The sequence below is a fragment of the Erpetoichthys calabaricus genome, chromosome 6 (assembly GCF_900747795.2).
Source record: "Erpetoichthys calabaricus chromosome 6, fErpCal1.3, whole genome shotgun sequence".
NCBI lineage: Eukaryota > Metazoa > Chordata > Cladistia > Polypteriformes > Polypteridae > Erpetoichthys > Erpetoichthys calabaricus.
In genome coordinates this window covers 126,609,645-126,621,657 of record NC_041399.2, presented here as the reverse complement: position 1 = coordinate 126,621,657, position 12,013 = coordinate 126,609,645, and the positions used below count along the sequence as shown (strand labels likewise).

The 12,013-nt window shown below is 39.2% G+C and overlaps 1 protein-coding gene across 1 annotated transcript in view; it reads right to left on the bottom strand.

The window, feature by feature from the left end:
- LOC114642973 (uncharacterized) overlaps positions 1-12,013 on the bottom strand; it is a 273,815-nt gene that overhangs the window by 208,252 nt on the left and 53,550 nt on the right. The window contains exon 3 of the mRNA XM_051928772.1: positions 2,952-3,107. Coding sequence (XP_051784732.1) covers positions 2,952-3,107 — 156 coding nt within the window. The remainder of the gene's footprint in view (positions 1-2,951; positions 3,108-12,013) is intronic.

Below are 12,013 nucleotides of genomic sequence, written 5' to 3'. Positions count from 1 at the left end.
CTTCTTTTAACATATAAAGCATTAAATGGTTGAGGTCCGGCTTACTTGTCTGAACTTATCATGACTTACAAACCTGAGCGCACATTAAGATCTCAAGATGCCGGTCTGCTTATGATTCCAAGGATTAATAAAATAACAGTGGGAGGTCGAGCTTTTAGTTACAGAGCCCCTAAACTGTGGAATGGTCTGCCTGCTACTATAAGAGATGCCCCTTCGGTCTCAGCTTTTAAATCCCGGCTGAAGACTTACTACTTCAGTTTAGCATATCCTGATTAGAGCTGCTGATTAACTGTACAGACTGTATCTCTGTTGTTAGTCATTAGCACTTAAACATAAGTAACATGACAGTTATAATTGTATACTAACCCTCACTTATTCTGTTTTACTTCTCGGTACTCAAATGTGGCACTTGGTACCATGGCCCACCTGCCAAGTTGTTTGCCTGCCTAAGGAAAAGTCATCCCAGGTGGAGGATCGCAGGAATCGTGGGAAAGAGGGGTCCTTTCATCGGATTGGCTGGCCCAGCACGGTTTCAGCCGTGGAATGGCCAAATGGGGGAGGCAGCTTGAAGGATGAGGTCTCCAGGACTCTACACAAATCCAAATCTTATTATGGGATATATCATCTACTGTTAAATTCTGCTCTGTACTTCTAAAATTTATATTTTTTATTTCTTACTATATTGAGAAATTGTTCTGTTCTGTGTAATGCATTGTATTGTATTGACCCCCTTCTTTTGACACCCACTGCACGCCCAACCTACCTGGAAAGGGGTCTCTCTTTGAACTGCCTTTCCCAAGGTTTCTTCCATTTTTTCCCTACAAGGTTTTTTTGGGAGTTTTCCTTGTCTTCTTAGAGAGTCAAGGCTGGGGGGCTGTCAAGAGGCAGGACCTGTTAAAGCCCATTGCGGCACTTCCTGTGTGATTTTGGGCTTTACAAAAATAAACTGTATTGTATTGTAAAAACCTTGACACGTTCAATACTTATTTTCACCACTGTATGTTTTAAAAGTTTTATCTTATCTATAAAAAACAAAAAAATACATCCTGACTTTGGTTCCGGTACTTTGGTTCCGGTCCGTGTACTTTTTGGTATTTGAAATTTCATTTTAGAAGCAAAAACGAAAACACGAAAATGAAAGGAATTTTCAGATTTTGATTTTTGATTAAAGAATAAAATGAGGGAAAATAAGGTATTTTTTAATTCTGTGGTAACAAATAGCAGTCATAAACTTAAAATTACACATACTTTTCTGGATTTATTTGTGATTCAAATAATGAAAGTGTAATAGCTCAAAAACAACAAGAGACGCATTTTCGTTGTCTGGCACCGGAGGTGGTACTTCTTCTGCGTGACTTTTCACGACACGTGCGAACAGTCCTCCTCACAACACATCGACCGATGTGTGAATGTGTGTAAATGTATGAAAGGTTGCTCATTGACAAGTGAAACACATGTTAAGAAAACTTTCTGTAAATCATTTTGCTCTCCTAACATGTGTTACACTTGTGCGCACTGTTAATACTTGAAACGTTTACTAGCTATAGTAGCCGGTAAAAGTCAATGAGCAACCATTCAAAATGCTAGCACTATAAAAATTGCCAGACTTAGTGTTAGTAAATGAAATCACCAAATGTTAGCTGTTTCACAGTAAGTAACAACAATAATGTTCATAAAGAACTGCTACATCAATGAAGCAAAGTTTGCAAACTTGTATTTTTACCTGAAAGATGCGACTCAGTTTTTCTTCAGTCATGCACTCGTCCCGGAGTGTCACTCTTTTACTGTTCCGAGAAACAACGTAATGGTCCATCCTTTGGTGATACCATGCAGTGCAACTTCAAGGCCGTCAATCGATGTGTTGTGAGGAGGACTGTTCGCACGTGTCGTCAAAAATCAAGCAGAAGTACCTCCGGTTTCAGACAACGAAAATGCGTCTGTTTTGTTGTTTTTGAGCAATAACACTTTCATTATTTGAATCACAATTAAATCCAGAAAAGTATGTGTAATTTTAAGTTTATGACTGCTATTTGTTACCACAGAATTAAAAAATACCTTATTTTCCCTCATTTTATTCTTTAATCAAAAATCAAAATCTGAAAATTCCTTTCATTTTCGTGTTTTCGTTTTTGCTTCTAAAATGAAATTTCAAATACCAAAAAGTACACGGACCGGTTCCACATACAGTATGTTTGTTTCTTTTCATATGCTGCAATGAACAAATGTCACAACTTCTTCATCAATGCAATAGGAGCTCTACTGATCCTCTTATTAGTAGTACAACAATTTATTACTGGTAGGACATGTCATTTGCCATTTATAATTAATATGTTTTATAGGATTAAAATAGTGCATTACTACTGTATAACTGGGGTCAGAACCAGTATCTTCTTGAGGAGAGTCATTTATGTATGTACAGATTGCTTCTTGAATACACACCTGCAGAGCAATATTAACACCAATCAACACAATGGATTTTAACAGAAGACAGAAGCAATAAAATATGCATCAAAGTTAATACACCTCTTAGTTAAACAATGTGCTAGAAGGAAGACCATGTTGATTCTGTGCAGTACTATTAAAAGATGCACAAGCACAACACTACACATTACAGATATCTAAAAATTTGGCACATTGTTCAGTTGCATTATTGAAACAATGGCTTGACCAGAACCATTTTCTCACTTTTTATATTGAGATTCAGTAGCAAGAAAAATATATGTGGAAAAACCCTTTCAGACAAATTGCATTAAGCTGAACAGGCTAGACATCCAGCACAAAGTTATTATGTTAACAGTAACCTTTAAACATTAATTTAAAATGGTTGATGCTCTCTTACAAGAATAACCACAGCTGGTGGTCACTAAGGGAAAGAATACCCAAAAGAACCATACCATAGAAAGTAAAATCAAATTATTCAGGATTGTAAGGAAGTCAAACAGAGAACTTACCAATTTAAAGAATTATGAGAAAAGGATGAACCATTAAAACCTTTATCTGAGTTACTGCCACATATGCTGAGTCTGTAAGACTGATTGCCAAGTGAGAGGAAAGTAAATGTAGTGGCACAGAAGCAACTGGTATTTCGTAAAGCTGTAAAGCTGTACCTGCAAGTGGATAAGAAACACAGATATAAGTACCAAGGAAATATTTCATTTGCATAACTAAAACCTGAACCAAGGATTAAACAACAATCAAAATACATAGTTTATGGAATTTATGAAAGAAAACACTGGTTCAGATTTAGCAGACTGGTAGAACCACAAAGTAAACACTTCAGCAGTTATTCAACAGAATAGTGTATTAGACAAATGTCTTGAAGCAAAACTACAGCACCATTGCTGAAACTTCTTCTTCTTTCGGCTAATCCCGTTAGGGGTTGTAGAAGAAGAATGTTCTCCTCAGCACCATGTATTTTGTGTGTTTAGTAAATTAGAATCTTTATAATAACTATTTTGTAACTTGCCAGTGAGAGACGCTTTGGCTTATGAACTAACAAAAATATGTTATTCCAGGGTTCAGGAGAAATAGTGTCCAGATGAATAAAATGTAAGCTGTTTCTTGTTTTTCCCTTTCTCAGAGTGACTGTTTCAGGGACAAGGTCACAAGGCTGCAGAACTGTACATGTAGTTTATGCAAAGGCGTCTCTCCTGTGCTTAGCTTCCAAAACACAGATAATGCTTAGCTCAACAGACATATTGTTTAACTTTACTGTTTTGATAAGGATGTTCTTTCTGTCTTATTAATCATGAGATGCTGAAGTATAAAAAACCCCTCCTGGCTTTTGATCAGGGTTCAATTGAGCTTTGCGGCAATAAGTTTATACTCTTTTGAATCTCTACTTACTGTGACTCCAAATTAATAAACAGGAGAATTTAGAAACTATTATCTGTCTGCTTTTCAGTGTGCCTTTTTCGTCCACAGGGTCACCACAGCGAATCATCTTCTTTCATATCTTTCTGTCCTCTGCATCTTGTTCTGTTACACCCATCACCTGCATGTCCTCTCTCACCACATCCATAAACCTTCTCTTAGGCCTTCCTCTTTTTCTCTTGCCTGGCACCTCTATCCTTAGCATCCTTCTCCCAATATACTCAGCAGCTCTCCTCTGCACATGTCCAAACTAAGGCAACCTCGTCTCTCTGACTGCCTCCCAACCATCCAACTCTAATGTAATCATTCCCAATCCTATCCATCCTACCCAATGCAAATATTAGCATCTTTAACTCTGTGACCTCCAGCTCTGTCTCCTGCTTTCTGGTCAGTGCCACAGTCTCCAACCCATATAATATAGCTGGTCTCACAACCGTCCTGTAGACCTTCCCTTTCACTCTTGCTGATATCTGTCTGTCACAAATCACTCCTAAAACTCTTCTCCACCCATTCCACCCTGCCTGCACTCTCTTTTTCAGCTCTCTTCCACAATCCCCATTACACTATACTGTTGTTCCCAAGTATTTAAACTCATCCACCTTTGCCAACTCTACTCCCTGCATCCTCACCATTCCACTGACCTCCCTCACATTTACACACGTTTTCTGTCTTGTTCCAACTGACCTTCATTCCTCTCCTCTCTAGAGCATATTTCCACCTCTCCAGGGTCTCCTCAACCTGCTCCCTACTATCGTTACAGATCACAATGTCATCAGCAAACATCATAGTCCACGGGGACTCCTGTCTAATCTCGTCTGTCAACCTGTCCATCACCATTGCAAATAAAGGGCTCAGAGCCGATCCCTGATGTAATCCCACCTCCACCTTGAATGCATCCGTCACTCCTACCGCAGACCTCACCACGGTCACACTTCCCTCGTACATATCCTGTACGACTCTTACATATTTCTCTGCCACTCCTGACTTCCTCATACAAATACAACAACTCTTCTCGAGGCACCCTGTCATATGCTTTCTTCAGGTTCACAAAGACGCAATGCAACTCCTTCTGGCATTCTCTATACTGCTCCATCAACGACCTCAGAGCAAATATCACATCTGTGGTGCTCTTTCTTGGCATGAAACCATACTGCTGCTCACTAATCATCACCTCACTTCTTAACCTAGCTTCCACTACTCTTTCCCATAACTTCATGCCGTGGCTCATCAATGTTATCCTCCTGTAGTTACTACAGTCCTGCACATCCCCCTTATTCTTAAATATAGGCACCAGTACACTTCTTCTCCACTCTTCATGCATCCTCTCACTTTCCAAGATTCCATTAAACAATATGGTTAAAAACTCCACTGCATCTCTCATAAACACCTTCAGGCTTCCACAGGTATGTCATCTGGACCAATGGCTTTACCATTCTTCATCCTCTTCATAGTGGTCCTTACTTCCTCCTTGCTAATCCGTTGCACTTCCTGATTCACTATCTCCACATCATCCAACCTCTTCTCTCTCATTCTCTTCATTCATCAGCCTCTCAAAGTATTCTTTCCATATGCTCAACAAACTCTCCTCGCTTGCGAGTACGTTTCCATCTTTTTCCCTAACCGGCTGCACATCTTTCAGAGCTCGGTATCTCTGTCTAGCCAATCAGTACAGGTCCTTTCCGCCCTCCTTAGTGTTCAACCTCTCATACAGCTCATCATAAGCCTTTTCTTTAGCCTTCACCACCTCTCTCTTCACCTTGCACCTTATCTCCTTGTACTCGTCTACTTTCTGCATCTCTCTGACTATCCCTCTTCTTTGCTATACTCTTCCTCTGTATACTCTCCTGTACTTCCCCATTCCACCACCAGGTTTCCTTTTCCTCCTTCCTCTGCCCAGATGTCACACCAATCAGCCTTCTTGTTGTCACCCTTACTACATCTGCTGTAGCTTCCCAACTGTCTGGTAATTCTTCACTATCACCCAGTGCCTGTTTCATCCTCTCCCTAAACTCAACCTTGCACTCTTCCTTTTTCAACTTCTACCATTTGATCCTTGGCTTTGCCCTCACTTCTCTTCCTCTTCTTGATCTCTGACGTCACCCTACAGACCACCATCCTATGCTGCTTAACTACACTTTCCCCTGCCACCACTTTGCAGTCTTCAATCTCCTTCAGTTCAACTCATCTGCAAAAATCTACATGTGTGCATCTTCCTTCACTCTTGTACGTAACCCTATGTTCCACCCTCTTCTTAAAATACGTATTCACCACAGCCATGTCCATGCTTTTGGCAAAATCCACTATCCTTTGACCTTCTTCATTCCTCTTCTTGACATCATACCTACCCATCACCTCCTCGTCTCCTCTGTTCCCTTCACCAACATGTCCATTGAAATACGCTCCAATCACCACTTTCTGTCCCATTGGTAGTGTTCATCACTTCATACAACTCACTCCAAAAATCTTCTCTCATATCCATTGCACACCCAACTTGTGGGGCATATGCACCAACAACATTCATCACACCTCCAATTTCCAGCTTCATAATCATTACTCTGTCTGACACTCTTTTCACCTCCAAAACACTCTTGACATACTGTTCCTTCAGAATAACACCTACTCCATTTCTCCTCCTATCCATACCATGACAAAACAATTTGAATCCACCTCTGATCCACCTGGCCTTACACCCCTCCCATTTAGTCTCTTGTACGCACAATAGATCAACCTTCCTTCTCTCCATCATATATTCAAAGGTCCTACCCTCAGTCCCACTCTCTTTACCTTCCTGCTCTCCTCCTGCCCCCGGACACGTCTCCCCCTTCTTCAGCCAACAGTAGTCTAATTTCTGACAGCAGCCTGTTGGCTAACAGTACTGGTGATGGTCATTGTTAACCCGGGGCTCGACCAATTCGGTATGGAAATTTGTATTGTTGTCCGCATATTGATTTGGCAAAATTTTACACCGGATGCCCTTCCTGACGTAACCCTCCCCATTTATCCAGGCTTGGGACTGGCACGAAGAAACACACTGGTTTGTGCATCCCCTGTGGCTGGATTAGCACCATTGCTGAAACTAATTTTATATATAGAAGAGCTATCCATTCAGGATACACAATGGTGTTGATGGCCTTAATTAGGGAGGAAAGCAACTTTTCTCTTGGGCAAGTGGCCCTTCATACAAAGGTTGGCCATGTACTAATGTCTCTTGATACCTCAAGAATGAGCTGCCTCGTTTTTGGTATTCCTAGGGGCATTATTCATGGAACGCCAAACATAACTGTTTATAGGTGATTGGATCTCCGGAGAAGTAGTAGTACAATGAGACTTAAGAAGAAGATTTAATTTGAAACTCAAAGATAGTTTAGTTACCTAGTTTATTAACACTAGAATTACCAGAGCCTACGAAAAAACTCGTATATCCGGCCCACCTTAAATCGCTTCTTAAATCCGTTCACACCTCTCCGCCAGCATCCTTTGTCCTCTAAATGTACTGATAAAAGACAAGCTGCCAGCAGCCGGCTATTCCATCCCCCCACCGACTTAGAACGTGAGCGAACTTTTCCCAGCTCACGCATTGATTGTTTACCTGGGAGTGAAGTGCAGTTTTACAGTGGAAATGATAGATCGTTATTTGGAAGACTTCTGTTTCTAAAGTAATCTGTGTAAACACATTGTTAAAACAGAAACTTTTTCATATTTTAGTAATAAATGTTACAAAATGTAGTAGGCATAAACTATAAAATATATAAAGCCGAGTTCCAAAGATCAAATAAACACTTTCACAAAAGCTTCAAGAATGATCAACAGCTTCTGTGGCGTAGCGTGCTAAGATTTGCCTCTTAGCGCAGAGCAGCTTTTCCTTGCCTCACAGACCTGAGTTCGATTCCCCGCTGGGGATGAAGTGTTGCTTTTTTTTTCTTTTCTTTTAAACCTCAAACGGACATAAAATTTATACATCGGTATGCACTGTCAGTTACTGAGATCGTTATATTTTCATGTGGGATGCTCCTTTTCAAATATTTTTTTAACAATTGAGACTGCAATTAACAGGAACAACTGTCCTTATAACTTATTTTTAAGATCCATAACACACAGACAGACAGAGCACTGCGTAATAGAGAGACAGACAGGCAGAGAAGTCACTAGATATATAAATAAACAGGGAAGCCACGTGTACTGAAAGAAAAAAAGAACAACATGTGCGTTGTCCCTGCTGTACTGAATAAGCGCAGGCGCTCTAACATCACCACTCCCCCGATCTTAGATGCACATGTTGTTCTTTTTTTTCTTTCAGTACACGTGGCTTCCCTGTTTATTTATATATCTAGTGACTTCTCTGCCTGTCTGTCTCTCTATTACGCAGTGCTCTGTCTGTCTGTGTGTTATGGATCTTAAAAATAAGTTATAAGGACAGTTGTTCCTGTTAATTGCAGTCTCAATTGTTAAAAAAATATTTGAAAAGGAGCATCCCACATGAAAATATAACGATCTCAGTAACTGACAGTGCATACCAATGTATAAATTTTATGTCCGTTTGAGGTTTAAAAGAAAAGAAAAAAAAGCAACACTTCATCCCCAGCGGGGAATCGAACTCAGGTCTGTGAGGCAAGGAAAAGCTGCTCTGTGCTAAGATGCAAACCTTAGCGCGCTACGCCACAGAAGCTGTTAAATCATTATTGAAGCTTTTGTGAAAGTGTTTATTTGATCTTTGGAACTCGGGCTTTACATATTCCATAGTTTATGCCTGCTACATTTTGTAACATTTATTACTAAAATATGAAAAAGTTTCTGTTTTAACAATGTGTTTACACAGATTACTTTAGAAACGGAACACGCATTTCATGCGTGTCTTCCAAATAACGATCTATCATTTCCACTGTAAAACTCCACTTCACTCCCAGGTAAACAATCAAGGCGTGAGCTGGGAAAAGTTCACTCACGTTCTAAGTCGGTGGGGGGATGGAATAGCCGGCTGCTGGCAGCTTGTCTTTTATCAGCACATTTAGAGGACAAAGGATGCTGGCGGAGAGGTGTGAACGGATTTAAGAAGCGATTTAAGGTGGGCCGGATATACGAGTTTTTTCGTAAGCTCTGGTAATTCTAGTGTTAAATGATCGTAAACCTCTCTTTTTTTTTTTTTTTTAATGTATTAATTTTTATTGTAATCATTCCATCAATTTATAACCAAACAAAATTGAAGACAAATCAAACCCCACCCCTGAGAAGGAGAGCTAAGCCAAAGGAGAATTGCTTAGGGCTTTTTAATAAGGCAACAATAAATAGAAGAAAGGGAGAAATAAATGTATAGGTAAATAAGAGATGGAGAAGGGAATTAAATGCAGTAATAGTTATTTCTCTTATTCTAAAATAATATTGATTAGATCCTGCCAGGTTTTGAAAAAAGTTTGTACAGATCCTCTAACGGAGAATTTGATTTTTTCCAATTTCAAATAATATAAAACATCGGTTTCCCACTGACTTATCAGAGGAGAGTTAGGATTCTTCCAATTTAACAGAGTAAGTCTGCATGCCAAAAGTGTAGTGAATGCAATCACCATCTGCTTGTCCTTCTCCACTTCAAGTTCGTCTGGAAGAACACCGAACACAGCTGTTAATGGGTTAGGAGGAATTGTGATACCACGGCTGTCTGAAAGGCTGGTCCAAAATGATGTTAGTTTGGTACAGGCCCAGAACATGTGACCCAGTAAGGCAGGAGCTTGGTTGCAGCGTTCGCAGGTTGGATCTTGCCCTAGAAACATTTTGGACAGTTTTAAGCGAGACAGAAGGGCTCGATATATAATTTTTAGTTGAATAATTCTATGCTTTGCGCATATGGAGCTCGAGTGAATTCTCTGCTTTGCTACCTTCCACTCCTTTTCTGATATATTGATTAAGAGATCTTCTTCCCAATGTCCTCTTGGATCTTTGAAAGGTAGGGACTCTAATAGGATTTCATATAATGCGGAAATGGTGTTTAATTCCTCGAAATTGAGCAGTATTTTTTCCAGCATTGTGGAGAGTGCGAGGTGGGGGAAATCGGGCAATTTCTGTTTAACAAAATTTCTAATTTGAAGATAGTGAAAGAAATGTGTAGCTGGGAGGTTGAATTTTGAACGTAGTTGTTGAAAAGATGCAAATATGTTGTCTATATAAAGATCTCTGAGCATTTTAATCCCAAAACTTTCCAGGTACTAAAAACTGGATATGTTTGCGAGGGTTGAAAGAGGTGGTTCTCTTGCAGAGGTGCCACAGATAAAAGATTTTCCATCTTCAAATGCTTTCCAAGTTGGTTCCATATTCTGAGTGAGTAAAGCACAATTGGGTTATTAGTATATTTGCGATAACTTACATTTATTGGAGAGCAGAGCAGGGAGTATAAAAAAGTACTACAGGATTTTACTTCTATTGCGGATCAAGCCTGTGTATGTTCATTTATTTGTGTCCAGGTTTTTATGGCTTGTATGTTTGCTGCCCAGTAATAAAACTGAAAATTAGGTAAAGCCATGCCACCTTCTGCCTGAGGTCTTTGTAGGGTCGCTCTTCGGATACGTGGGTATTTTGAGTTCCAAATGAATGAGGTTATTGTTGAATCTAACCGTTTAAAAAACGATTTATTGATATATATTGGAATGTTTTGCAATAAAAAAAAGTTTAGGAAGGATATTCATCTTAACATTAATTCTTCCGGCTAGAGTGAGATGAAGGGTTGACCATCTATGCAAGTCTTGCTTAATTTTTTCCATACAGACGGCAAAATTTTGTTGATAAAGAGCTTTATGTTTACTTGTGATATTTACCCCTAGGTATTTAAACTGACCTGCTATGGTAAAAGGTAGGGTGTCCAATCTAATATTATATGCTTGTGAATTCACTGGAAAGAGTATACTTTTATTCAGATTAATTTTAAGACCAGATATCTTTTGAAATTCTGTTAGTGCTGTTAAAACTGCAGGGACAGTGTTTTCTGGGTCTGATCGTAAACCTTTCTAATCCCTTGTAGTTTAGACATAATATTGACTTTGTTTAATACAGTACAGGGTCAAAGTACTGTAGTCAATAGCCTATCCCTGGCAGTTTCAGTTACATGGCATGAAACAACTCTCAATCCACCTATCCTTTTCAGAGATCTCATGTATGTGTTTGTCTCATTTATACACAGAGTCACAAATTAATCCTTATGGCCTTCAGACATGGGAGGGATAAACACACACAGACTCAAAACAAACAGGATTTTTGCCCAGGATTGTAAAGTCATAATGTAGCAGCCCTAACCACTGCCCCACTATGTTTCTAATAATTCAAGCAAGGAACTATTTCAAGGGACCTTATGTTTTAAGAAGAGTATTTTTTCATTTTACTATAACATCTTTTAAACAAAAGACACTACATTCTTAAAATGACAATACACTAAAGAAAACAGATGGGAATTTAATTGGGTACCTCACAGTTTATTAATCTGAAGGGTCTCTCCTTCCTACATCATTGTTTTTAAATTGCTCTTGCTCAGACACCTGCTCACATCCAGTTCACATGTATGTCCCACAATAATTGTTAGAAAAAACTTTTCTTTCCAGAACATTAGGATGGATGCAATTTAGGTAAGAGGCACCTGCATGTTACTAACTGGTTTTACAACTTCCATGCATGTGAACATTAACCATGTTCCTTCTCAGGACTTCCGAGGTCCACCAGAAGAGGCTCTGAGCACAGTGGGATGTCTTACCACTCTTCCATACATTGTTAAGAACAACTTTGATCAAGCCTCTCATGATAATCCAAGGCTGGGCCGCTTTATACTTAATTAAAAATTGCACAATCATTTGCACTTGGTCTGGTACACATAAAACCAATTAGTTTAATGAATAATTAAACAAGAGATCTACCAAATTCCCCTCTCCCAAGCAAATATGTCTATTATTGATTTTGGCTGAATAATTATTTCAGCATTTTAAAGTTATTTGTTACATTGTGGTAAATTAAGGAATTTACAGCCATAACGCGAGTTCAGGTTCACATAGCTTTCTGAATGTTAAATAATGCAACACTTATCAGAGGTGAAGCTTTTCTCACACAGAACTGTACTTTCGGCTTTGTAATGGACGGATAGAGAACTTCAGAATATAAGAATATTTAATGT